Source organism: Dipodomys ordii, unplaced genomic scaffold (assembly GCF_000151885.1).
Source record: "Dipodomys ordii isolate 6190 unplaced genomic scaffold, Dord_2.0 Scaffold62, whole genome shotgun sequence".
Classification (NCBI taxonomy): domain Eukaryota; kingdom Metazoa; phylum Chordata; class Mammalia; order Rodentia; family Heteromyidae; genus Dipodomys; species Dipodomys ordii.
In genome coordinates, this window is record NW_012267278.1 from 2,606,122 (window position 1) to 2,629,000 (window position 22,879).

A 22,879-nucleotide genomic window follows, 5' to 3' on the forward strand; every position below is an offset into this window, starting at 1 on the left:
GTTCTCTGGCCTCTTCCCTCTTCATTCCATCGTTAGCGCTTACTCAGCACACTTACACCAGTTCATTTTATTTGCTGTCTATCTCCCCCTAATAGAATTTCAGTTCTATCAGGACAAAGATAGATTTGTTTTGTTGACTCTTTTTCCCTGTTGTATTCCCAGCAGCTTCAAGAGTGGCTGTCATGAAACAGGCTTTCTGAATCCATACACAAATGAATATAAAAGATTGGATAACTCGCAGTGAGGAGACAGTATAATACAGAATCATTATAATACTGTTTTATCATACTCTTATTTTTATTCTATTCTCAAAACCCAGGAAGAAAATTCGAAGATGGATGGGGATGGTATATATGTTAACAACGGGACATACAAACTTGCTGCTCAGACATGGTCCATGGACCACAGTCTTGGTCCCTCCCAGGAGCTAATGGGAAGTGCAGAATTCCCAGTCCCACATGAAACTCCTGGAATTTGTGTTTTAACGAAGCCCCCAGGAGGCTGCTCACAAAATCTGACAAGCGCTGATGTTGAGCAGTGCTCACCCTTAATTGTGTGTTAGAACCAGTGCGTGGGTCTCACAGACTAACCCCTCCCTTATCTGGAATGGGCTCGGATGTAACAGTGGTGACATGTTTATTCCTTACCATGGGGCAGAGAGCTAAGCTGGTCTCTGTACCAAGCGTGGTGCAGAGTGATTTGTTAATACCGATCGCATCCTTGAGGCATCTCCATCTCAAGTCTGCAAGAGCAAGTTTCAACTCCTTGATTGTGGTGGCAGATGAGACTCCCCACAGTGAGCGCCTGCTGCTCACTCCCGTCCACATCCAGGCCAGCAGGGTCCATGCTGCAGGAAATAGACACCCTGCCGCTTGCGTCCTGTGCCAGGATACAGCAGGATTCAGTGCAGTGGTCTCTGCAGAGTGAGGAGGGGTCTGGGTCAGTCTCTAAGTGGGGGCGGCCATGGAGAAAACCTCGTGCATGGGGTTCTAGGGAGTACAGGCATGTGGGGAGAAAGCATTTTGCATTCAGAGGGAGGATTCGTTTCCACTCTTGATACCTTTGCACATTCCCCCACCAGTGCCCCATTTCCTGGGTGGCTTTGCCTTAAGGAGGTGATTTGGAGCTGACCTCTGAATGTGACCCCCAGTGGGGTTCTTGAGCATGACCTGGAATTGGCAGCCTGTCAAAGCTGCAACATTAGAAAGATGTGGAAACATGGTTCAACTGGTGTACAAGGAAAGAGTGTGAGACAGGTGTGACTTTTGCTGACCACCCAGGCTCTCTTACAGCTCAAGCCTCCAGTTCTCATGACTCCATTAGCCCTCTCACCTCCGCGGAGCACCCCAGAGCCGGACCTCAGCTCCATCCCCCAGGACGCAGCCACCATACCCAGCTTGGTGGCAGCGCAGACTCTCACAGGTAGGTGAGCAGGTAAATAGATGGCCTGTTCTCTGACAGCTTCTTTGTGAGCTGAAGAGCTGCCAACGGAAGGATTCGATGTGGTAGCTATGTCATGGATTCTCTGAGATTACTCTGTCTTGTAGTTTGGATTATTTGAAATTCGGTTTGCAAAGCATTTCGGGTTCAGCGGATTGCTTTGGGGTAGGACAAAATCTGTTCATAAGAGTGATCAGATTTTTTTTTTGTTTTTCTGGGCCAGATTTCCATAGTAACAAGTATAAGCCTGCTGTTTCTGTTCTGTGTTTGTCCTTTCAGATTTCCAAAGATTGCTACTCTCTCCAAGTCCTGTCCTAGTGCCCTCCAATCTGGTCAGAGTAGTGAGCATTTCAAACTATGTCTTCAAGAGAGTCTACTCCCTCCCCAACAGTTTTATCCTAATGGTAACAGCAATGTAACTGGGTCAGCTATGTGCTGAGTACACACACACACACACACACACACACACACACACACACACACACACACTGCACACACATACCCCCCCACACACACCTCAACCCCACTTTTTACTCTGTTGTGCTTAAGTAAAGACCAAACCCATTAATATGGCTGACAGGGCTCTGCAGGCTCCATTCCCCTGTGACCCTTCCTACTGCTCTACTGTCAGTTCGAGGGGCTGGCCAGAAGGTCTCAGCACAGGCTTGTCCTCCATCTGGAATGAGTTCCCCTTCTGCTCGCCCTATCCTTGTCTTTCACCTCAGCACAGACATTCCACCTGCCAGAGAGTCCTGTCTGCCTTCCCTGCCAGCCCCTCTGCTCTCCCCTCAGCTCCTGGGGAAACCTGCTCTGTTACCACCGAACTGCACAGTGCCTCATGCTCCTTCAGGAAGCGGGGCTCCAAAAGGGAGGAGGACTCTGCCTGACCACTGAGTAGCAAATTCTTTTTTCTTTTTCTTTCTTTTTTTTTTTGTCAGTCATGGAGATTGAACTCAAGGCGTGGGCGCTGTCCCTGAACTCTTGTGCTCAAAGCTAGTGTTCTACCACTTTGAGCCACAGCACCACTTCTGGTTTTCTGGTGGTTAATTGGAGATAAGAGTCTCAGACTTTCTTGCCTGGGCTGGCTTTGCAGCGTGATCCTCAGATCTCAGCCTCCTGAGAAGCTAGGATTACTGTTCAGCTCGGCTTTGAATTCTTTTTTTTGTCAGTCGTGGGGCTTGAACTCTGGACTTGGACACTGTCCCTCAGCTCTTCTGCTCAAGGAGAGTGCTCTACCGCTTGAGCCACAGCACCACTTCAGGTTTTCTAGTGGTTTACTGTAGATAAGATTCTTATGGACTTTCATGCTCGGGCTGGCATTGAACCGAGATCCATAGATCTCAGCCTCCTGATTAGTTAGGATTACAGGTGTGAGCTACAGGTTCCCGGCTTTTGGCTTTGAGTTCTTGATGTTGTCACACACACACACACACACACAAGAACCTGAGGATACTTTGAGGTAGAGAAAGCACACACTCAGACACAGGGACAGGCACATCTGATCACACGGGCAAAGTGTGCTTTCACCGCAGAAGTATTTCTAGTGAAGAAGCAGTTTGAGGTCTGGCTCAGCTTCACCCCAGGATATGTGTCTCCCTTTGTTCTCACAGCTGGTAATAGTTGGTCATTCTTGTTGTCTCACTGTTTTATCACTTGGGCTGAGAGACTTCAAGGTTTGGCCTGTTCACTCAGCTTGGGTCATTGATGTCTCAGGATCCCTTTAAACAAAGGCTGGGTTATGCCGCGTGCTCCTTTCAACACAGGTGTCCATCCTTGAGATTAAGTCTTTTCAAACACATTTTGTGCCAACGAGAATCATTTTTCCCCAAGTGCTTTATTTTTTGTTTCTTTCTAGGACAAGTTTCTCTCAGATATCTTTGCTCAGTTCTCAGGGACAATGAGTATTATTCGGGAAAGCAGACAAGGTCAGATGGAGACAGCTGCCCTTCTCCCATTTTTTTTTCCTTTTTACTAAACATTGTGGGTTAGGGCTGTGTATAAATTAAAAAAAGAACATAGTGTCTGTGTGCTTTTAATCAAGTTATTCGTTACACAGTGTTCATCTCTGAATTCCTGGTTATCTCCCATGTCTCATTTTCCTCAATCTGACCTACCTCTCCTCCCCCCTCTCCCCCCCCGGCCCCCAGCCACCACAGAAGCTGCATCTTCTCCTCCTGCTTCCTCCTGACTCACACAAATGTATTGTACTTGGAAAACTAGTGTGTAGATAGTCTAACATTTTTCTATTTTCCTACTAACATTGCACAGATTTGATCCTTTCCTGTAAATGTATGCAATACATTAATATAGTCGAGAAGAAAAATATCCTATCAACGAACATGATTTGGGGATATATGATCAAAAATTTTTATGGAGAAAGATCTATTACCTTGAATGTGTAGGAACCTTTGATTGGGCTCAGCTAAATGGCTTCTTGAACATTTATTTCCTCTGAGATTCTAAATACTCTCCTTAGAACCTCATTGAAAATATAGTCTCTTGAGTGATTAGCATCACGTCAATTTAATAAAGAATTGGTGATACTGAGGTTTGAACTTAGGACTTTGTACTTGCTAGGCAGATGAGCCAGGCTTCTAGACCTTTATTTATTTATTTGAAACCATATAGCCTATATCTCACCATATAGCCTAAGCTGGGGTGGAACTTACCATGTAGTTGAGGTTCAACTTAAACTTGATCCTCCTGCCTCTGCCACCCGAGTGCTGGAAGTATAGGTGTGCACCACCATACCCAGCCAGCATGTCAAGTTTTTAATTCATGGAAAGTTCACAAAGAAATGACTGCTTTATGTTCCTTTAGAGGAGGAAGAAAATATTTTGTAGTGTCCTTGCCCAGCATGGAGCTACATTTAAATACCTGGCTCACCATCACGGTGTCCAATTCTGATCTGAGTACTTTAGCAGACCCACCTGCCTCTCTGCTCCCTGCCTGGGGCTCCTTGCCCTGGCAGTTTCCCAAGTTTGATTCTTTTACCTCTTTTGTGAGCCCAAGCCTGGGACCCCAGGGGTGGGGGGCGGCCTGCTGCATGTTCGTTCAATGCAGGCATTGTGCTCTCTGTCCTCACAGTCTGCCTCTACGTCAACAAGCAGGCCAACACGGGGCCGTACCTGGAGAGAAGGAAGCTGCAGCAGCTCCCAGAGCACTTCGGACCAGAGAGGCCGGCAGCCGTCCTGCAGCAGGCCATCCAGGCGTGCATCGACTGCGCCCACCAGCAAAAGCTGGTCTTCTCCTTGATCAAGCAGGGCTTCAGTGGTGAGCTGGTGGCAGGTGAGGCCCAGGAAGCTTGTACAAGCAGGGCCATGGGGGGGGGGGTCTGAAAAGGATAGCAGGGAGGACATTGGGTGTGGCCAGGGCCTGAGCTCCCAGGAACTTTGCGAAATCATCTGTGAAATCATCTCCTAGAAATCATTTCTCAGGACTCCAGAATTTGCTTCCAGGTCTGGACAGGAAGACTGGACACCTGGGTCCTTCCCCTTGAGTTGTCCCTGTCTCCCATCCTCCACTTACAATCCCCTCAATAAATTTTATTGTTCTACCTTTATGATAATCCAGAATGCAGCCATTTTCACCACCTACAATAACCAGGGTTGCTCTTTAGAAACTCAAAGTTCCCACATGCCTTTCCAATGGCTCCCATGTTTGATCCCACAGATCTAGGTGAGTTGTCCCTGATTGAAGGAGAAGGAAGAAAGGTTAAAGAGTACTCCAGGTTGACACACAGAGGCATGAATCAGGCTGAGGTCTCCTCTAATAAATGACTAATAAGTAAGCCTCAGGTTCCTTTTGCGAGAGCCATACAGGTGAGCTAGACCCCCTCAAAGGTGGAGAAGCTGTGCTGGACATATGCTTTTGAGAACTAAGGTGAATTAAGTTGGCCCTGGTTGGGTTGTTCAGAACATAGCCACCTTTAGAAGCCCTGGATCCTCTGACCCTTTCTGAACTAGCCCGTAGGGTTGTCTGCATGGCACTATTTTGGGGGACCCTCCCCACACTGAGTTGCCATCTCTGCCTTTCCAGTGTCTGCCTCCTTTGATGGAAAGGAACACGTGAGGAGCGTGTCAGTGGTGAACAGCATTGGCTACGTCCTTCGCTTCCTGGCCAAGCTGTGCCGCAGCCTTCTGTGTGACAGCCTCTTCAGCCACCAGCCCTTCCCGGGGAGCCCTGGGGCCTCTGAGAAGGCCCAGGACAGAGAGGATGTGAGAACAGACTTGGGTAGGTCCCGTGTGACTTTCCCCACTGCAGGAACCTTGTCCCAGGCTGGCAGGTGCAGCGGCGGTGGGAGGAGCTGGAGAGTTTTCCTTGGAGGCTGGGCACTGCCTCTCTGGGAACACAGAGCCAGCTGGGATTTGAGGGCATCCAGACCATCCTCACCCCCTACGGGAGCTAGTGAGAGCTAACTGCTCACTTTGAGGCCTGGGTGGTTAGTTAAGACTTTAGACAGAGGCGATATTACATCCTGTGAGTGATTTTCCTCCCTCTGGAGCTACAGAATGGAGACATCGCCAAGAATCCAGAGCCAAAGACTAGATGAAGTGAGTGACAGTGTCACATCTCTCCCTGTGTGAAGAAGCAGGGGACAAATGTTTGTTAGAGGACATTGATTGGGTTGTGTATCAAATAATCTTCTGTCAAACACTGGGGTTTCTCTCTCATCATCCAAGATTTGAGCTACTTTTTGTATCAGAAGCCTTGGAATAGCTCAGGATGAAAGAAGGCTGGTGAACAGAGGAACAAGGCCACATGGATAAAGTTGCCCCAGTGTTGTCCTCAGGGCTCCATGCTAACAAGAGGTGCTCCTTCCTGCTTTGAAGCCCCCAGCCAGAGGTGCACCAAGAGTCCAAGAATGTCAAGATGCATAGAAACTTTCACCTGTTTTCCTTTCTCTGAAAGCAGAGTTGATCTATGAAACACACATGGGCAGTGGAGCCAGAATGGAGCCGTTGCACTCCTCTGTAACTAGCTATCAAACCTTGTGTGGCAGGCATGGTGGGAAAGATCTGTCTTGGATGAGACAAACGCAGGTACATAGGAATGTTTTTGAGGAATAAAGTGATGATGACAAGGGTTAGGTAGGTCTGTGCTCACAGGCAGTTTAGAGCATTAAACAAAAGGATACTTACAGTACAACAAGCTGCATCTCTATAGGTATGGTAGTACTTGACTTTAATCTTAGCACTAGGGATACCGAGGCAAGAGGATTGCTGGTATAAAGCCAACCTGAGCTACAGAGTGAGACTGTTGGGGTGAGCAGGGAGAATGGTTGTATCTGAAGACCAGAAGGACAGCAGGAAAGGATCAATTATATACTCATCATAGATTTTCTTGGATACCATTGAGAACCGTGTTTATGCTTTTGCTCCAATCTCTCTGAGACCTTGGAAGTGGAAGAAATTAGGCCTTTATAAGGAAGGAGCCTAACTGAACAAGGGTGGGATGCTGTATACCTCCACACCTTCCTCCATGTCTATGTATAAGCTAGGATGTCTCCTTGTCTTTCTGGACCCATTCTTGCCTTGGATGAGAAGTTGGAGGTGCTGGGATAGAATGTTCCCTCTGGTTTGGACAGTTTTACAATCTGGCTTCTCCTACAAACATTAGTCAATCCAGAAACATATCTCTTTGCTTCTCCCTTCCCCCTACCACTATCTCCTCCCCTCTCCCCCTTCCCCTCCCCCTCCTTTCTGGTCTTGAACTTACAATTCCCCCATATCAGTCATCCTTCTCAGCTCCCAAGGGCTGGGATTATAAGTATGTGTCACTGTACCTGGCCTTGAAACATACATAATACACATGTGCATCTATTGGGGTAGTAGAGGTTTGAACTCAGGACATTGAGCTTGCTAGGCAGATGCTCTACCCCTTGATTTATGCCCCCACCTCCATATTCTTAAGTGAATTGCCTTTCTACTAAGTCTGGCAGTGAGACTAGCAGAACAATGGGCTTTCATTCTCAAACCCTTGCCTCCTGCGCTGACCACACCAGTAGGCCGGGACCATAAAGACACACAGCTCGTGTGTGGAACCAGTTCTTTCCTGGCTGTGGATGAAATTTTAGGATAAACCTTGTGATTTTTTTTCTGATTCCTTTCACATTATGAAATGTAGTCAGAATCAAATATGCCCAGGTCAGGTGGCGACTGAAACTGAATTCCACTGAATTTCCTCTCCCATCTCACCTGTGTCATTCAGGCCCCTGCCCAAGAGCATGGCAGGCTTCATCACTCGCAGTTCATGGCCACGGCCAGAATACCTTCATCTTGGTTTCAGAACCCTGTAGGAAGTGTGTGTGTGTGTGTGTGTGTGTGTGTGTGTGTCTCACTTGGCAGTCCTGCTATGGTTTGGCATCACACTCCCTGATTCTGCCAAGTATCTTCCGCTAGTTATCCATGCTGCTGGCTCGGGCAGGATCTTCGGGGATCTTTAGCTACTCGACCTTGTGGACCGGGATGGGCAAATGCACCTCTTCTCTGGATGCTCACGTCCACTTCCTTCTTCATCAGAGGCCCCCACGGCCACTCCAGCTTCCCTCTGCAGAGGCTGCTGGGTGCCAGCATCTCCTCAGAAGGGAGCTTATGAAGTCATCTATGGTGGCTCCCTCTTCTGATGGTTCCTATCTGTGACTGAGAAACACGCGCTCCCTGCCCCAGGTGCAGAAGGAGCCCTGACTGTGCCTGGCCTTGGCCTTGCCAGCCAACGTTAGTCTTTTAGCTTTTCCCTGGGAATCCATGGGAATCCAACATATCTCCCAAATTTCAGATGACAAATAGCGACTGATTCCCATGGTCCTGGCAAAGCCATTGAGGAACCAGACTAGCTCTTTCTCCTCAGCATGCATCTTCTAGTCCACCTGTTTCTCAGCCTGTACAAGCCCGTGTGTACAGATACTAGAGGTGGGAGGCATCTACTGGCACACATGCAGCTGTCCATCCCTCCTTTTGCCAAACATTCATGGTGGTCACTTTGGTATGTGCTGTCCATTGTCACGCAGCTGCAGCCACAACCAAAAGGAAGATTTTGATATTGACATCTGTCCCCAGGAGAATGGTAGCAATGTCTCCAAGCTGCGGTGTCCAGCTTGGAGACAAAAAGCGGCTGCTCTTCCCTGGGAGCAGGGCCTGCTCTTTCCAGGGCCCCCTTCCAGAGGATCTTTCTCCCGTGAACTGAGAACACCAGGCTTCAGCGCGTGCGCGCGCGTGCACGTGCACACACACACACACACACACACACACACAGTGTTTTTGGCTTGCGCCCAGACTACAATACCTTCCCTCTAAGTCTATTCACTGACATTCAAAAATGCCTTGTGTTCTCCAGAGACCTTCTGAATGCATTAGAAAAAATGGATGCAAATGGACAGATTGGTAATATTGGTCAAAGTTCACGAGATGATTCTGGGGAAAATGATGTTTTATTTTTGAGTGTTGAAGTCTACAGTATAAATAGACTCTAGTTGCTCCTTCCCAAAGCACAGGAACAACCTGGTAGAAATCAGGGTCCGGTTCATCAGGGCTTGGGGGGAGCGGGGAGGAGAGGGGAGAGACCTGGGAAGTTGCATTTCTAACAGGCTCCACCAAGGCTCCTGACACCACTGTGGGCCAGCAGAGTCTGGCTTATACAGGGAAATCGGTTTTCAGTGTGTTTGTACTCAGGCACTTCATCATGGAGCGTCCAGTGTGCTTGGGCAGGGGTGCTACAGGTTTACGACAAGAGAAACACACTTGCAGATGCGGAAGGAGAGTAAAAGAAGGAAAGAATACAACAAAGTCCTCACTGTGACCTAGCCACAACCTGCAGTAGGGGCTCTGTTTGCCCTGTAACCCCTCTATAGCTTGAATAATATGTCTATCTATGCTCCCTGCATAGCCCCCCACCCACCCATTCACAAGGACTTTTTTTTTTTTAATGTGTATGCCAGTCCTGGGACCTGAACTCAGCAACTGAATGCTGTCCCTGAGCTTTTTTGCTCAAGGCTAGCACTCTACCACTTGAGCCACAGCTCCACTTCTGGGTTTTTTGGGTGGCTAAATTAGCAATGAGTCTCAATGAGTGGCTGGCTTTGAACTATAATCCTCAGCTCTCAGCCTCTTGAGAAGCTGGGATTACAGGCGTGAGCCACCAGCGCCCCTCTTCACAAGGACTTTGATCCTGTCTTAGACCTCAGGACTCTGGGTCCGTGGCTCCTTTACTCTGCTAGATCCATCTGAGGGAAGTGCCAAGCAGAAAGGAACTCAGGGATGTTAACTAACTTGACATCACAAAACCCACCAGAGCACACTGTCTGCCCTGCCAAGAGTAGGGGCTCTCCTTGGAAATCACAAGTGCTATAGCTGAACTCTCCTGCAAGGTCCAATTTGAGTTGTTGCTTTCCTTCCTGCTTCTGAAGTTCGAGTGGCAAGGGAACAAATGGTTAGGTCTTGTTGAGTAGCTTCTTTAGGGTACAGAGGGGTGGGGGGGAGAGAGGAGGGTCCTTTGCTCTCCAGGCTTGTCTCTTGTTTTCTTTTGCTGATGGTCCTTGGGTCCCTCATGGTGTTCCATCACAGCCAAACTATACACACAGCATTTAGAAAGCAAATCTGTTCCTCATTTAATGACAGACACAGGGAATGTCTTATCTTTCTGAAAGATGGCATATTTCTAAGGGAGACAGGATATCCGTACCTAATGACAGAGAGCCAGCAGCTTGCTTCACCAGAGCGACAATGTAGTAGGCTCCCTGCCTTATCCACAGCTCTGCTTTCCATACTTATAGTAATGCAGGCTCAACCATAATCTAAAAATAGTAAATAGAAAATTCCAGAAATAAAGAACTTCTGTGTTTTCATTTGCATGTCACAGTAGTATGATGAAATCTCACATTGTCTCACTAGGTCTCATTCGGCCCAATGTATCTTCCCTGCATATGCAACCCTCTCCTTAGTCACTTAGGGGCCATCCATGGTCATCAGATCAACTGTGTCAGGGTTGCGGGACTGTGTTGTAGGAGCCCTTATTAAACAGCCTGCGCTCCATCACAATACTGAAGTCATTTACACGCTTCATCTCTCATTTACAAAAATTCAGTACAGAAAAGGGTTTTTAAGTTGTTGTTGCTTGGGGACAAGTCCTGGAGCTTGAACTCAGGGCCTGGGCACTATCCCTGAGCTCTTTTGCATAAGGCTAATGCTCCATCACTTATGTCACAGTTCCACTTCTAGCTTTTTGGTGGTTATTTGGAGATAAAGAGTCTTGTAGCCTTTTTTGCCCAGGTTGGCTTTGTATTGTGATCCTTGAATCTCAGCCTCCTGAGTAGCTAGTGTTATAGGTGTGAACCATGGACACCTGGCTTACTTCTATTTTTATTAACCATTGCCATGAATCTCTTACTGCACCTAATTCAGAAATTAAACCTTAGGTTTAATTTAATCATAGGTATGTATTTGTAAGAAAATATGGTGCCTGTAGAACATAGCACCATCCACAGTTTCAGGCATCCCCTGAGGATCTTGGAGCGTGTACTTCATTAATGAGAGATTGCTGTTCTAGAGGGTTCTGTGAGCCTGTGCCTCATTCATAGAGACTGCTGGTCTAGAAAGTTTTGTGAGCCTTCCTCCAAGTTAAAATGTCCCCTTGGAGCTAAAACTTATCCGATGATTCCTATTCCAGGGACTCACAGCATTTTTTTTTCTGATTGAGGACACTTTTAATTTCTCTAGCTTATGAAAGATGACATAGAGGTCATAGAGAAAATGGAACCCTGATGACAGGGGCTCACCCACCTTTCCCTTCCCCTGCTCATGGGAATCCTGCAGGCCCAGGCGCAGAGGCTGGCAAAGCTACCAGGTCATGTGGAAGATGGCTGTAGAGGCTGCTCTCCTCTTGAGACTAAAAGGGCATTTCTATTTCCAACAGCTGACTTGGGTCAAAATTGTCTTTGGTCCAAGTTTCCAGTGGAGTAAAATCCACTGATGGCTTAGAACAAAGTCTTCAGCAAACCAGAGGAGGACGAAGGAAGTTCAGGTGTCAGGCATTAAAATTATGGTTGGTTTCTGTACATACATCTCATTAGGGGAGAGGGGAAAAAAAAATAGGAAAGTACTTAAAGGGACCAGAGGGGAGTCAAAATTGATCCTAAGAGCTGAGTGATCCAAGCTAGAGACAGGCTTGAAGAGAAAATCCATACCGGCCAGAGACCAAGTTAATGGAAAATTTAATTGAAAAGAATGAAATGCCGGCCTCCTAGGTGGTGTGGCCTGGTGCCCTTTGAACCGGGAAGGCTGGGCCACCAGGCCCCAAGGGCCTTGAGGGAACACACAGGGCTTATCAGCAACAAGCACAGGGGGCGGGGCTGAGCCCCACAGCAGAAAAATCTGCCAGCCTCCACCACAGCCTCCCTGAAAGGCCACAGAGGAAGAAGGAAATCTGGTCTCTGTCACCAAGAGGTCTCTTGCAGGTCCTGTGGCCGGGGCCCCGCTCTGTGGCTCACACACATCAGTCACATGCTGGGAGCCAGCAGCTGCCTGAGGAGCGAGCGTGGGTGAGGCTGCCTGGTGGCGGGGACACCAGACCCCAGGTAGGACATGCGACACTTCCTCTGGGCTGAGCAGAGAGGTGTAGCTCCCCAGGACAGCGGCCGCTCCCTCCTGGCTATCACCTCCTCAGTAACTGCCTCCTGCTTCCTGGCAGGATTCCGGGCCTCCATCCTGGAGGTGGCACCTGCCTGAGCTTTGGCAGGCATGATTCCACAGCTCGCAGCCACCCACCTTCCAGCTTGTGGGTTTAGGGCTGGGGCAGATCAGAGGCACTGACGCCTCTTGAAGTGACCGGTTAAGCCGGTCACACTAGAGCCTTCTAGGCACTGCCTGGAGCCTGGGAGCCTGGGGCTGGCTGGGCTGAGCTGAGCTGTCAAGGGACAGGCCAGGGATTTATTTTGAGAAAGGCCATGGCTCCCAGCCTGGGGGTAGGTGGAACTCTGTGTGTGTGTGTGTGTGTGTGTGTGTGTGTGTGTGTATGTGGGTCCCAGCCTGAAGTGGAGGTAGGTGGAACCATGTGGGGGGGGGGGGGAGGAAGTAAATGTGTTTAGAGACGGCATCTACATTTGGACTTTGTGGATGGTGGTCTGAATAGGTTTGGTGTGAGCCATTATTACTGAGGCTCAGGGTGTTCTTAGGCTAGGAATACAAACCAAATGGCAGTTAAATGAAATCAATTGTCCCAGCTGCCACTGGTGTGAATCCTGAATGGAGAGCTAGGCTTGGTTAGGGGTGTGTCGTTGCACCCCAGTCTCTCCCCGTCTTGGGACTTTCTCTTCCTCTCCCTGGCTCTTGGCTTTCACCTTCCTGCCCCTTTTCCTCCTTCCACTTCTCTTCGGAGGTTCCTTGCGTTCCAGGGGCTCCCCCACTCCTGCCCCCACTCCAGGACCTCACCAGGAGACCCTGGATGCCTTGCAGGTTTGAGTGGGCTTGCATGTTCTGGATGCTCTCTGCACTCACCAATGGGCAGCAGCGAGGTAAACAAATGAGCAAGGCTGAAAGAGAAATGCCAGATTCTCTTCAAAGTTCTTAAGATACCAGCATTTGCCCTGAACATGGGACCCACGCCTTTGTGTATTCACCTGTGTCATTTAAGCACGTGCTTGTGATTATTTTTAAAAAATGAATATTCTTTTTTTCCTTTTGCTAGAGGAAATGCAATTATTTACAAAGTGTCCCCAAACCTCTCGTCCACCCTGCTTTGCTGAGCTGGTGAATAAACCTGTGGTGGATTGGAGAGGCCAGGGCGCAGGCAGCTGATTGCTCGTGGAAAGGGGTTTTGTAAGGGGCCACAAGGTCATGACCTCGAGCACAGCATCCTTGTCTGGCAGCCCATGTGGTTTCCAGGAGTCCATCCCCCAAGGGTCCTGGTTCTGGTGATTTCAGGTCTTCTGGCCCCACCTGCTGTCCACTCTCCAGGCAGCCCAGAACCACTTGTGAAGTATGACCGTCTCTCCAAATAAAAATGCATTTCTTTTTTGAAACCAATTTTTCAATAATGGGGTTAGATCCTAAATTTGTCACTGTGCAATAAAATTCTTAAGCTACTAGAAATTCTGCATCCCTTCAGTTCATCTACCCATATGTCGAATGACTTCCTGTTTTTGAATAGTATCAAGAGTATGTATCCAACAGTGATCATTTAAATTCAAGCAAGAAGTGTTAGAGTTCAATATAAAGAACTTTCAGTCGATAAGATTTATAGTGCAATACCCTAACTGTAAAGGAGAGTAAATCTCTTTAGGAAGCTTTTAAATAAGAGGCCTGCGGGGCACTGGTGGCTCAAGCCTGAGAAGGTAGGATCTAAGGATCATTCAAAGCCAGCCCTGGCAGGAAAGTCTGTGAGACTCTTTTTATCTCCAATTAACCACAAGAAAGCTGAAAGTGGTGCTGTGGCTCAAAATGGTAGAGTTCTAGCCCTGAGCAAAAAAGCTCAGGTACAGTGCCCAGGCTCTGAGTTTAAGCCACACAACAGACAAAATAAAATAAAATAAGAGTCCCAATATGAGCCTTAGTTCCTGCCTAATGACAAAGTTTGAGTCCAGCTCAGTGCATTCTAAATGTTAGTATGCTTCCTTCACAACTCTTACTCAGTAACATCAATAAAGCGGTTTACTCCGTTGATTTAACTGTTCCCATTGATTTAACTGTTCATTCATTTTTCTTTCTTCTTCTTCTTTTCTTTGATTGAGCTAGGATTGAACTAGGGCCTCACACTTGCTAGCTGGGCTCTCTACCACTTGAGATTTTACACCCCACACCCTTTTTACCTTAGTTATTTTTCAGGTAGGATCTCACACCTATTGCTCTATCATCTGTAACAATTCTTACTATACTTTAGCTAGCAGTCCTTTATCAGATACAGGATTTGCAGATATTCCCTTCTGATTTGTGAGCTGCTTTTATTCACTTTCTTGCTGATGTCTTGATGAAGTCCAGTTTACCTTCTTTTTCTATTGTTCATGTCCTTGGTGGCAAATTGAAGAATACTTTCTGGATCCAGGGGTCATAAAGATTCATCTCCCAATCTCTGCCCTCTGTGTCTCCTTCTGGAAGTTTAATAGTTGTTAAAGAAATTGTTCTGCCAGGTGCTAATGGCTCACACCTATCATGTTTGCTACTCAGGAGGCTGAGATCTGAGGATCATGTTCAAAGCCAGCCTGGTCAGGAAAGTCCATGAGAATCTTATCTTCAATAAACTACTCAGAAAAAGCTGGAAGCGGTGCTGTGGCTCAAGTGGTAGAGCATTAGCTTTGAGCACAAAAAAGCTCAGGCCTTGAGTTCAAGCCCCACCACGGACCAAAAATAAATAAATAAAAGTCCCCCTTTTGGGGGTTTTATTTCCAAGTCACCAATAGCTGAGCCGGGCCTGACTCCCAGCCCTGTCAGTGAGGCCGAATCTCAGCCTGCTCTTGGTGTTACTCTGGAGCCATCAGGTCATTCCTCCCCCTCTCCCAGCCTCCCAGAGAGGCCTGACTGTGTGGTCAGTGAATGGTTTGCTGAGAATGGGGCTCAGATGTCTTCCCAGGCTGCCTCCTGATCTCTGCTTCCCTGCACCCTCTTCTTGCTTAGCCAAGACCGTCGTCACCGAAGAGTGCCTGGCGAGCCCCGTGGGCATGCACCGCTGCAGCGCGGACCCGCGCACCTCCACCTTCACCCACAGGGGCTCCTTGACCTCCTCCTCCATCTACTGCAAGAGGCTGACCTCTGGAGATGGCCACCTCGGGGGAGGCCCAGCCTCCACCTCCAGTGGTCCCCGTGCCAGCCCCGTGTCCTCCGGGGGTTCCTCCACGCTGAGGCCCCTGGCCTCCAGCCCCAAGAGGAATGGGACCTCCGTGGAAGGAAACCGATGTGGTAATGTAATGCATGCCTGGCTCTCGGGAGCAGTCCTTCGCCCTTGCCCCAGGACCTAGCATGGGGACGGGGTGTGGCCGTCAGAATATGGGACCACTGGGGAGTCAGAAATTCTCACTGGCATTTCCCTTATTCTCAGCTCCTGGCTATGAACAAAGAAAATGCTGTGTTAGGGACAGAGAGGCTGTAGAAATAATAAGTAAATTCCAAACTGGATACCAGCTCAAATGCCACAGGTTTGTTCAAGAGTCCAAGGTGCAGAGACCCAGGCTCTATGCATTTTGTGGCTCTGTCTTCCCAGCCATGCCCAATGCCCCAGGCATCTGGCCAATGGCAAGGGAGGGAGGGAGGGAGGGAGGGAGAGAGAGGAGTGCGGCTGCCAAGGAGCTTGGATGGGCGCACATCACCCCTACCCACACTCCCTACATACTACTGGTGTATCTCCCTCCTCCTCCTCTTGCTCCTGCTCCTGCTCCTCCTCCTCTGTCTCCTCCTCTTTCTCTTCCTTTTTGGTACTAGAGAATGATCTCAGGCCTTGTGTTTGGCATGCAGGTGCTCTATCACTTGAGCTGTGCCTTCCAGGTCCAGAGCTGGTTGTTCTGATTACAGTTAACCACCAGTAGCTTCTCCCAGTGCTTCCTTCCAGCCAGGCCTGGGATGTTCTCCCCTACTTCATTTTCACCTACCCAGGCCATTCACTCTCTTGAAACTAGACCCTAAACTGTAGTCTTGCCACACATTCACGGAAGGGGAAGTCCACACTCCATCTTGCTCCCTCCACCTTGCTCTAAGAAAGCTCTAGATGTGCACCAGCTCAGGACTTCTCTCAGGACCTTCAGTGAGATCAGAGAAATGGAGCCCTTCTCCTCCCAGCACACAACTGTATTCTGCATGTTGTGTCAAGGTTGCTGGTCTTCAGGAGTACCTCTTGGGGCTGAGGGATTCTATTAGAAAGGAAGGTTTGGGGGAAAGATACAGCGTAGGCATAGGCAACCTCAGCAACATCTCACTAGAAATGAGATGTTCATTTTTTAATCCTACACAGATCCAACAAAAGGAGGCTTGTTGGAGGCTTACATTAAATGGATCTTTATTGAGCACATACTATGGACACACCTGTTATTTATGATTATCTGTTATTTTATAGGAACTAGCTATTAGCCATGTGCCAGTGCCTCATCCCTGTAATACCAACTACTCCAGAGGCTAAGATCTGAAGACAACTGGTTTGAAGACAACTCAGGGCAGGAAAGTCTGTGAGACTCTTACCTCCAATTAACCAGCAACAAGCTGGAAGTGGAATGGGATGATAGAATACTAGCCTTTAGTGAAAAAACTAAAGGACAGTGCAAGGCTCTGTGTTCAAACTCACACACACACACACACACACACACACACACACACACACGAAAGAAAGAGAAAGGAAGGAAGGAAGGAAGGAAGGAAGAAAAAAAGAAAAACAAAAAAGAACTAGGTGTTACTACATCCAGTTTACACATAAGTGAGGATAAATAAGTCCATCAAGTGTTGAATTAGGATTTGACTTCAACTGAGTCCAAAGCCTTTCAACCCACCCAAGAAATCTTTGAGCTGTGCTTGCTGAATTTTGGAGATCCCTCGGAACATATAGGGGATGGAAAAGAAGGGATGAGAATAGATAGATCTCCAGATTCCCTCACTACTCTTTAACCAGGGCCTCTGCATTTGCAGAGTGGGGATCTCAGTATTCTTTGCTTGGATGTTTTTTTGTGGGTGTTTTTGTTGTTGTTGGTTTTTTGTTTGTTTTTGCTGGTTCTGGGGCTTGAACTCAGGGCCTGGACACTGTCCCTGTGCTTCTTTTGCTCAATGGTAGCACTCTACCACTTTGAGCCACAGCATCACTTCCAGCCTTTTCTGAGTAGTTTATTGGGGATATAAGTTTGTGGACTTTCCTGCCTGGGCTGGCTTGAACCTCAGTTCTCAGCCTCCTGAGTAGCTAAGATTACAGGCGTGAGCCACCAGCACCCAGCTGCTTGAAAAAAATGTGCACAGCTAAGGCTGTCTGGAAGTCCAGGGGCTCTGCCATGTTGAATAGAGTGGCAATGTCTTAAGGTTAGGATGGTATTCTTACCACCCCTCACCGACCTGCCAGCCTGGGTCCTGCTGTGGGCCCTCAGGAAGGCTACCAGAGTTTTCCCTTCCCCCAGAGACTCCTCCATCCCACTCAGAAATCACATCCCAAGTGAAATCCATTGGCATCAAGAAACCATATATTTTTCAGAGGGCTTGACCTAAGTCATAAACCCTGGAAGAGACCTAGAAATGGATTCTCTTCCTATGGTGCTAATCAAAATAGTTTAAAACCACAGAAGCCAGAGCACGGCATGAGGCTGCAGGCCGGAGGATGGGGATGGATGACATGACAGATCTCTGAGCCTCCTTCCTGCTCATGTGCGCACTTACCCCAACCTCCTGTGGTTCTGATATATCGACCTTGCTTGGCTGCCAGGCGCTGTGAAGGTGTGCATTCACTGGACTTGTTTTCCTGGTGTTTGCTGATCTCTGGTGAATATCTGAGAGCTCTTCCTTGCTTTTCAACCAAGGTATAATCACCAAGAGCTGTAAAGAGGGGTCAGAAAAATGAAGCTCCCAGATGTGGCCTTTAACAAAACAGAGCATTCCCAAGCACGAGTAGGTCCAAGATTCAGAAGAATCCAAACCAAGAAACAAAGAAAGAAAATGAATCTTATTGTTATCACAACCCGAATGGCCAAATTTTGCTCTGCTAGGTCATAGACACTTAGATGAATAAAGAAGGACAATGTTCAGCTTCAGGGAGGCTTCGTGTGCAAAGGCAGAGGAAGGGTTTCATCATCCTGGGGACAAAAGAGTTTTGTCAGGGATGTGGGGAACCTCACCCTGGAAGATTTGGGGTCGCTGTCAGCCAGACTCAGCTTCACTCAGTAATCATTGCACACCCTGTTTCTGCAAAGAGGCATCGCTGATGGCAAGAAGACAAAACCTACTGGCCATTCCTGGAATTACATATCGGAAGACAAATAGCAACTAGCTTTCAGTTCATTGAGACTGTTGAAGGATTTGCAACAGTAGCCCACTCCATCCACCACACACCCAGCCAATCTGGGATGGGTTTTCACAGGAGATGAGGTCACCCTTGCTAGCCAATGCTATGGAACACACCAGGCCAGGGGTGTGTCTCCAGTCTGAGGATGGAGGGTGAACCAGGCAGATATGGGCCCTGTGCTCAAACAGTGGAATTCCAGACAGATGTTAGCAAATTAGTGCACACATTTAGTCCCAACTGTCATTACTGCTAGGGGTGAAAAGTGGGGCAACTGGAAGAGCCTCAGGTGGAGAGTCAGGAGAGGCTGGTGTGGGAGTCAGGAGAGGCTTCCCAGAGCAGTGACGGAGCAGTAGGGATGCGCAGCAGGAGCTGGTGTGGGTGGAGACTGCGTAGAAGTCATGTTGTTTGTCATGGAGTTTGCTTCTGGCTGAGAAGAAATGCAGTTCAGCTCAGCCTGCCTTCAAGCCCATGCTTGTGGCCATGCTCCATCCTCACACTGGCAGGGTGGCTGGGCTTGAAGGAGTCAAAGAAAACCCTGATTAAAATCTAATGAGTGACCAGACATTCTTCTCTCTCTCTAGTTGCTCTCACCTTGTCGTCTCTTGGAGACTCTTGAGGAGACATAGTGAAATTAGAAACAGTTTTTTAAAATCCACCATGGTTTGGTAGTGCCTGATCTCATCTAGATGGTGAGGTAGCCACTAGGAAAGATGCACTTTACCAGGACCAGGTAACTTGAAGATGCCAGCCTTTCCTTTTACTACCCTGTCCCCTTCCAGCCAGCTCCAGCTGCCAGAGAGCCTGTGAGGGATTCAGAGCATGAAGCAGCCTGAGGAAGGGTCTCGTTGGCCTTTATGGGCCTCTCTTCATGGTGCTTCTTGTCACGCTCCAGCCCTGAGCTGCAGATTCACTTGAGCAACTACAAATGATGTTCACAATGTATAGACAAAGACACAAAAGCCTGTCTAGAATGATGGGAAGGCGCTCAAGCCTAGCTGTGGCTCTTCGTCTGTGTGTTTTACGTGAACACATGGACCAGGCCTTCAGAGGTGTGACCACAGTGATCTGGGGGGAAGAAGATATTTCTGACTCCGTGCTCATCACCAGCTCCACGCTCCCACACAACTCCATTGTTAGCTACAATTTCCCCTGAATTATGAATGAGCACAGGGCAATTATGAGCATTCTCCAGGGAATGAGGAAGACAGAGAGAGCTTCACAGACATGGTACAGGTACCTGTGCTATGGAAGGGGCTGGGATTGCTTTTCAACTCTGACTCCCAGCTATTCTATTTCTGCTCACTGGGAGTTGGGCTGTAGGAACAAGATTTAATTATCCATCCGTTCACCACAGGGTTTGGCTTTATACTGCCTACCAGGCCTGGGGGGAGCGACAGGACCAAGCCCCGGGCTCCCTGCTCGGGACAGAACTGCTGTCTCCTAAGGCGAGCCAGCGTTTTGCACCCAGTGTCCACATGGGAGTGAGATTTGTTCCATCCATCACAGCTTGCTGTTGACCTGTCACAGTCTGCCTGCCCTGGCTATGTCAGGCTCAACCCATCCATCTTCCTGACACCTTTGCAACAGCTGGGGGCAGGGGGGGGATTGTTTTATTTTTCTCTGTGAGCATAGACTGCAGCAGGCAACAGCTTTGCAAACTTGCGGCTGCTGCTGGAAAGTTCCATTTTTCTTCTTTTTGCAGTGAGTTTTATGTGCTTTGGGTCAGGCGCCAGTCCTGAGGTATGACCTAGGCTTCTTGCGTGGCTATGAGGCCCCTCAGAAACACTCCTGAGCCAGCCTGGCTGCTTGCCAGCCTGGAAAAGTGAAAAATGCCCACAGCAAGCATCCAGCCCCAGCCCGGGGCCCACTTGCCGGTGCGATGTCTCTTGTCCCCCATAGGCAGCTCCTCATAGACCAACCAGCCCCCCTCTGCAGGGCCCAGGACAGCTGGTGGGAAACCCCACGTCCCATTAACTGGCCTGGGGTTTCCCCCTTCCCACAAACACAGGAAATTAGATTTGACCTCTGCTCTCATCGCTCTAAAATCAGTCTTGGACGAAAGACTTCCTGCCTTTGTAGTCAGCTCGTCCCGTGCCACCCTGATGAGCGCCTGGATCCCAGTGGGGGACTCCAAAGACAAATGCGTGTTTTGTGACCCGCTCATCGCCATGTTGAACGCAGATGTCCCCAAATAGACTGAAGTCTTCTTTCCACAAGCAGATGACTCTGGGGGCGCATTCACAGCTTCCCAGCGAGATGCCCTAGGCCATACCACCTTCTGAGACTCTTCCAGGCCCAACAAGGAAAAGGCAGGGAAAAATCTCCAAGACAAGCCAGTGCTCAGCTAAACTGTCACATAGTTAGGACAGGCTCAGAAATGCGAGACCATGTTTTTCTCAGCACGAAATGTGCACCTGGCTCTTTTCAGGCACATGAAAAGGAGCAGAGGGGGGAAAAAAGAGAAAGAGCGAACGACTGCAGAAAGCCACTTTGTCTTGGATGAAAGGAAGGAGGCGCACGGGCTTCTCTGCTGATAACTTAGCATTCCTCTGCAGGGAGCCTCTGCCTTTTTCTAGCCTTGAAGTACGATTAAGGATCATCACGCAAGGCTTCTGTGTAAATGACCTCGACTGCTTCTGTACAGCATATCGATTCATTTCACAGTTAACGATCTCACCTTCCAAGTATATTTACTCGACGAAGAACCATGAGGGGTCAATGGAATGCGACCCCTGTAATGAGAGCAACACATTTGGATTTTTCACCAAATATCTGGGATCTTGGACAGAGAAGGGATGCCATATGTGTTTGTGGAATGAACCGGGAAGTCCTTGAGGAATTAAAATCTAACTGGAGGCTACATGACTAATTGTGCTACAAAGCAGAATGCAGAAACATCTTAGGAGAAGAACAAAGAAAGGTTTGAAATGAGAGAGGCAGGTGACCCTGAGCCTGCAGGAAGGTCAGCAGTGGCCCTCCTCAAGGCATTGTGTGTTGGGGGGAAGGGGGGGTTTTGATGGATGGTGGGAAGGAGAGAGGAAAGCATCTTCTAGAGCCAAGAATGGAGAAAGGAAAGTAAGGAAATGGTGGCCATAATTGGCCCAGATGAATGCACAGGAGAGCAGGGAGCCTCCTTAGGTGGAACAGCTCACTCAGGCCAGCCAGAGGCCCTGTGGTAGCACATTTCTGTCCCTAGATCTCTCTGCCACCAAAGCTCTTTGCTGCCTTCTTCTAGGAAGGAAAGGTACTATTGAGGCTGAAGACAGTCCCTGGCCTTGAGCCCCAGTGTACAGCAAGGGTGTACAGGGGGAGTTAGTACGGGAGCTGGGCAGTCAGAGCTAAGACTTAGGGACCGTGGGATGCAGTGGCAGTCACCTACACTAGAAAGAAGAGTGAGAGCAAGAAGACCATGAGAAAATCATTGCACGGGGCCCTGAGGGGTTCTCACCCAACATTCAGCAGGGCTGAAAAGGAGACTCCTAGCTAGATAGGTGTCCTCCCAAGTGTGGGGAGTGAAGAAGAGAGGAGGTAGACATGGGAAAGCTAGGAGAAGAAGCTGGCTCTAGAAAAAGAAGATGAGGTGGTTTTAGTCATATGTTTAATAAAAAAAAGTCAATTGCTGGGCCCAGTGTGCCCCAGTATGCATGAAATCCCAGCTACTTGAGAGGCAGAAACAGTAGGATCAGGTTCAAGGGAAATGGGGCAATAGCAGAAGACTACCTGAGAAACAAAGGCAAAAAATGGCTGAGGTCATGGTTTAGCTGTACCTGCCTGAACAAGGCCCTGAGTTCAAATCCAGAATTATTAAGAAGTCAATCCCTAAATACTGCCAGGCATCAAACCCAAGACTTCCTCCTTCGTCTATTGTGATTATTTTCCTGGGAAATGGCCTTCGTATAGCTATTGACCAAGGATTGGCTATAGGCCAGACAGGAGCAGGCCATTGGCAGTGAAGGATTCACCATGGAGTGGGGAAGACCAGAGTGAATGTTCTGACAGCCTTAGACGGCTGAGGAGGTGTTCTGTGTTTATGTGGGCAGCGAGCACTGTGACATTGTCTTTCTGCACAAACAGAGTCAGGGCTTCTGAGGATGAGACATGAGTTAGCCCTTCCACAGAGACCAAAATGCACTTCCTTCTGGCACATCTTCATGATCTCAGTGGGAGGCTGGTAGAAGCAGAAAGGGCCTGACACCATTTGGCCTCCCAGCCCTACAAAAGCCCTGCTGGCCATTCATCTTGACTTCTTGGCCTGCTTACCCGAGTGTCAGTCATCCGAGGCCCTGGGCCACACTGAGAGAGAACTAAGCATAAGGCTCTAAAAAACTGTCACATTAGCCTGTTGGAGGAAACATCTTTGCTGCTGCTCCCATCCCTGGGAAAGCAGGGCTTCTGCAGAGATGGGACGTTTAACGCCTCTCCATGAGCCTGTCACTCACTGCCTTTCCTGGTAGAAGAGGTCACGTGGGCCCACCTGGAACTCTAGAGCAGT

General features: G+C 48.7%; 1 protein-coding gene across 2 annotated transcripts in view; it reads left to right on the top strand.

Moving 5' to 3' along the window:
* The window catches only part of Scml4 (sex comb on midleg-like 4 (Drosophila)), a 70,656-nt gene that overhangs the window by 42,632 nt on the left and 5,145 nt on the right, over positions 1–22,879 (top strand). Inside the window, exons 3-6 of one of the 2 annotated variants that reach the window (XM_013022353.1) lie at positions 1,293–1,422; positions 4,528–4,728; positions 5,479–5,673; positions 15,042–15,323. In XM_013022353.1, coding sequence (XP_012877807.1) covers positions 1,293–1,422; positions 4,528–4,728; positions 5,479–5,673; positions 15,042–15,323 — 808 coding nt within the window. Of the gene's footprint in view, positions 1–1,292; positions 1,423–4,527; positions 4,729–5,478; positions 5,674–11,837; positions 12,011–15,041; positions 15,324–22,879 lie in introns of those variants that run through there. The other variant, XM_013022354.1, reaches the window with a different exon arrangement.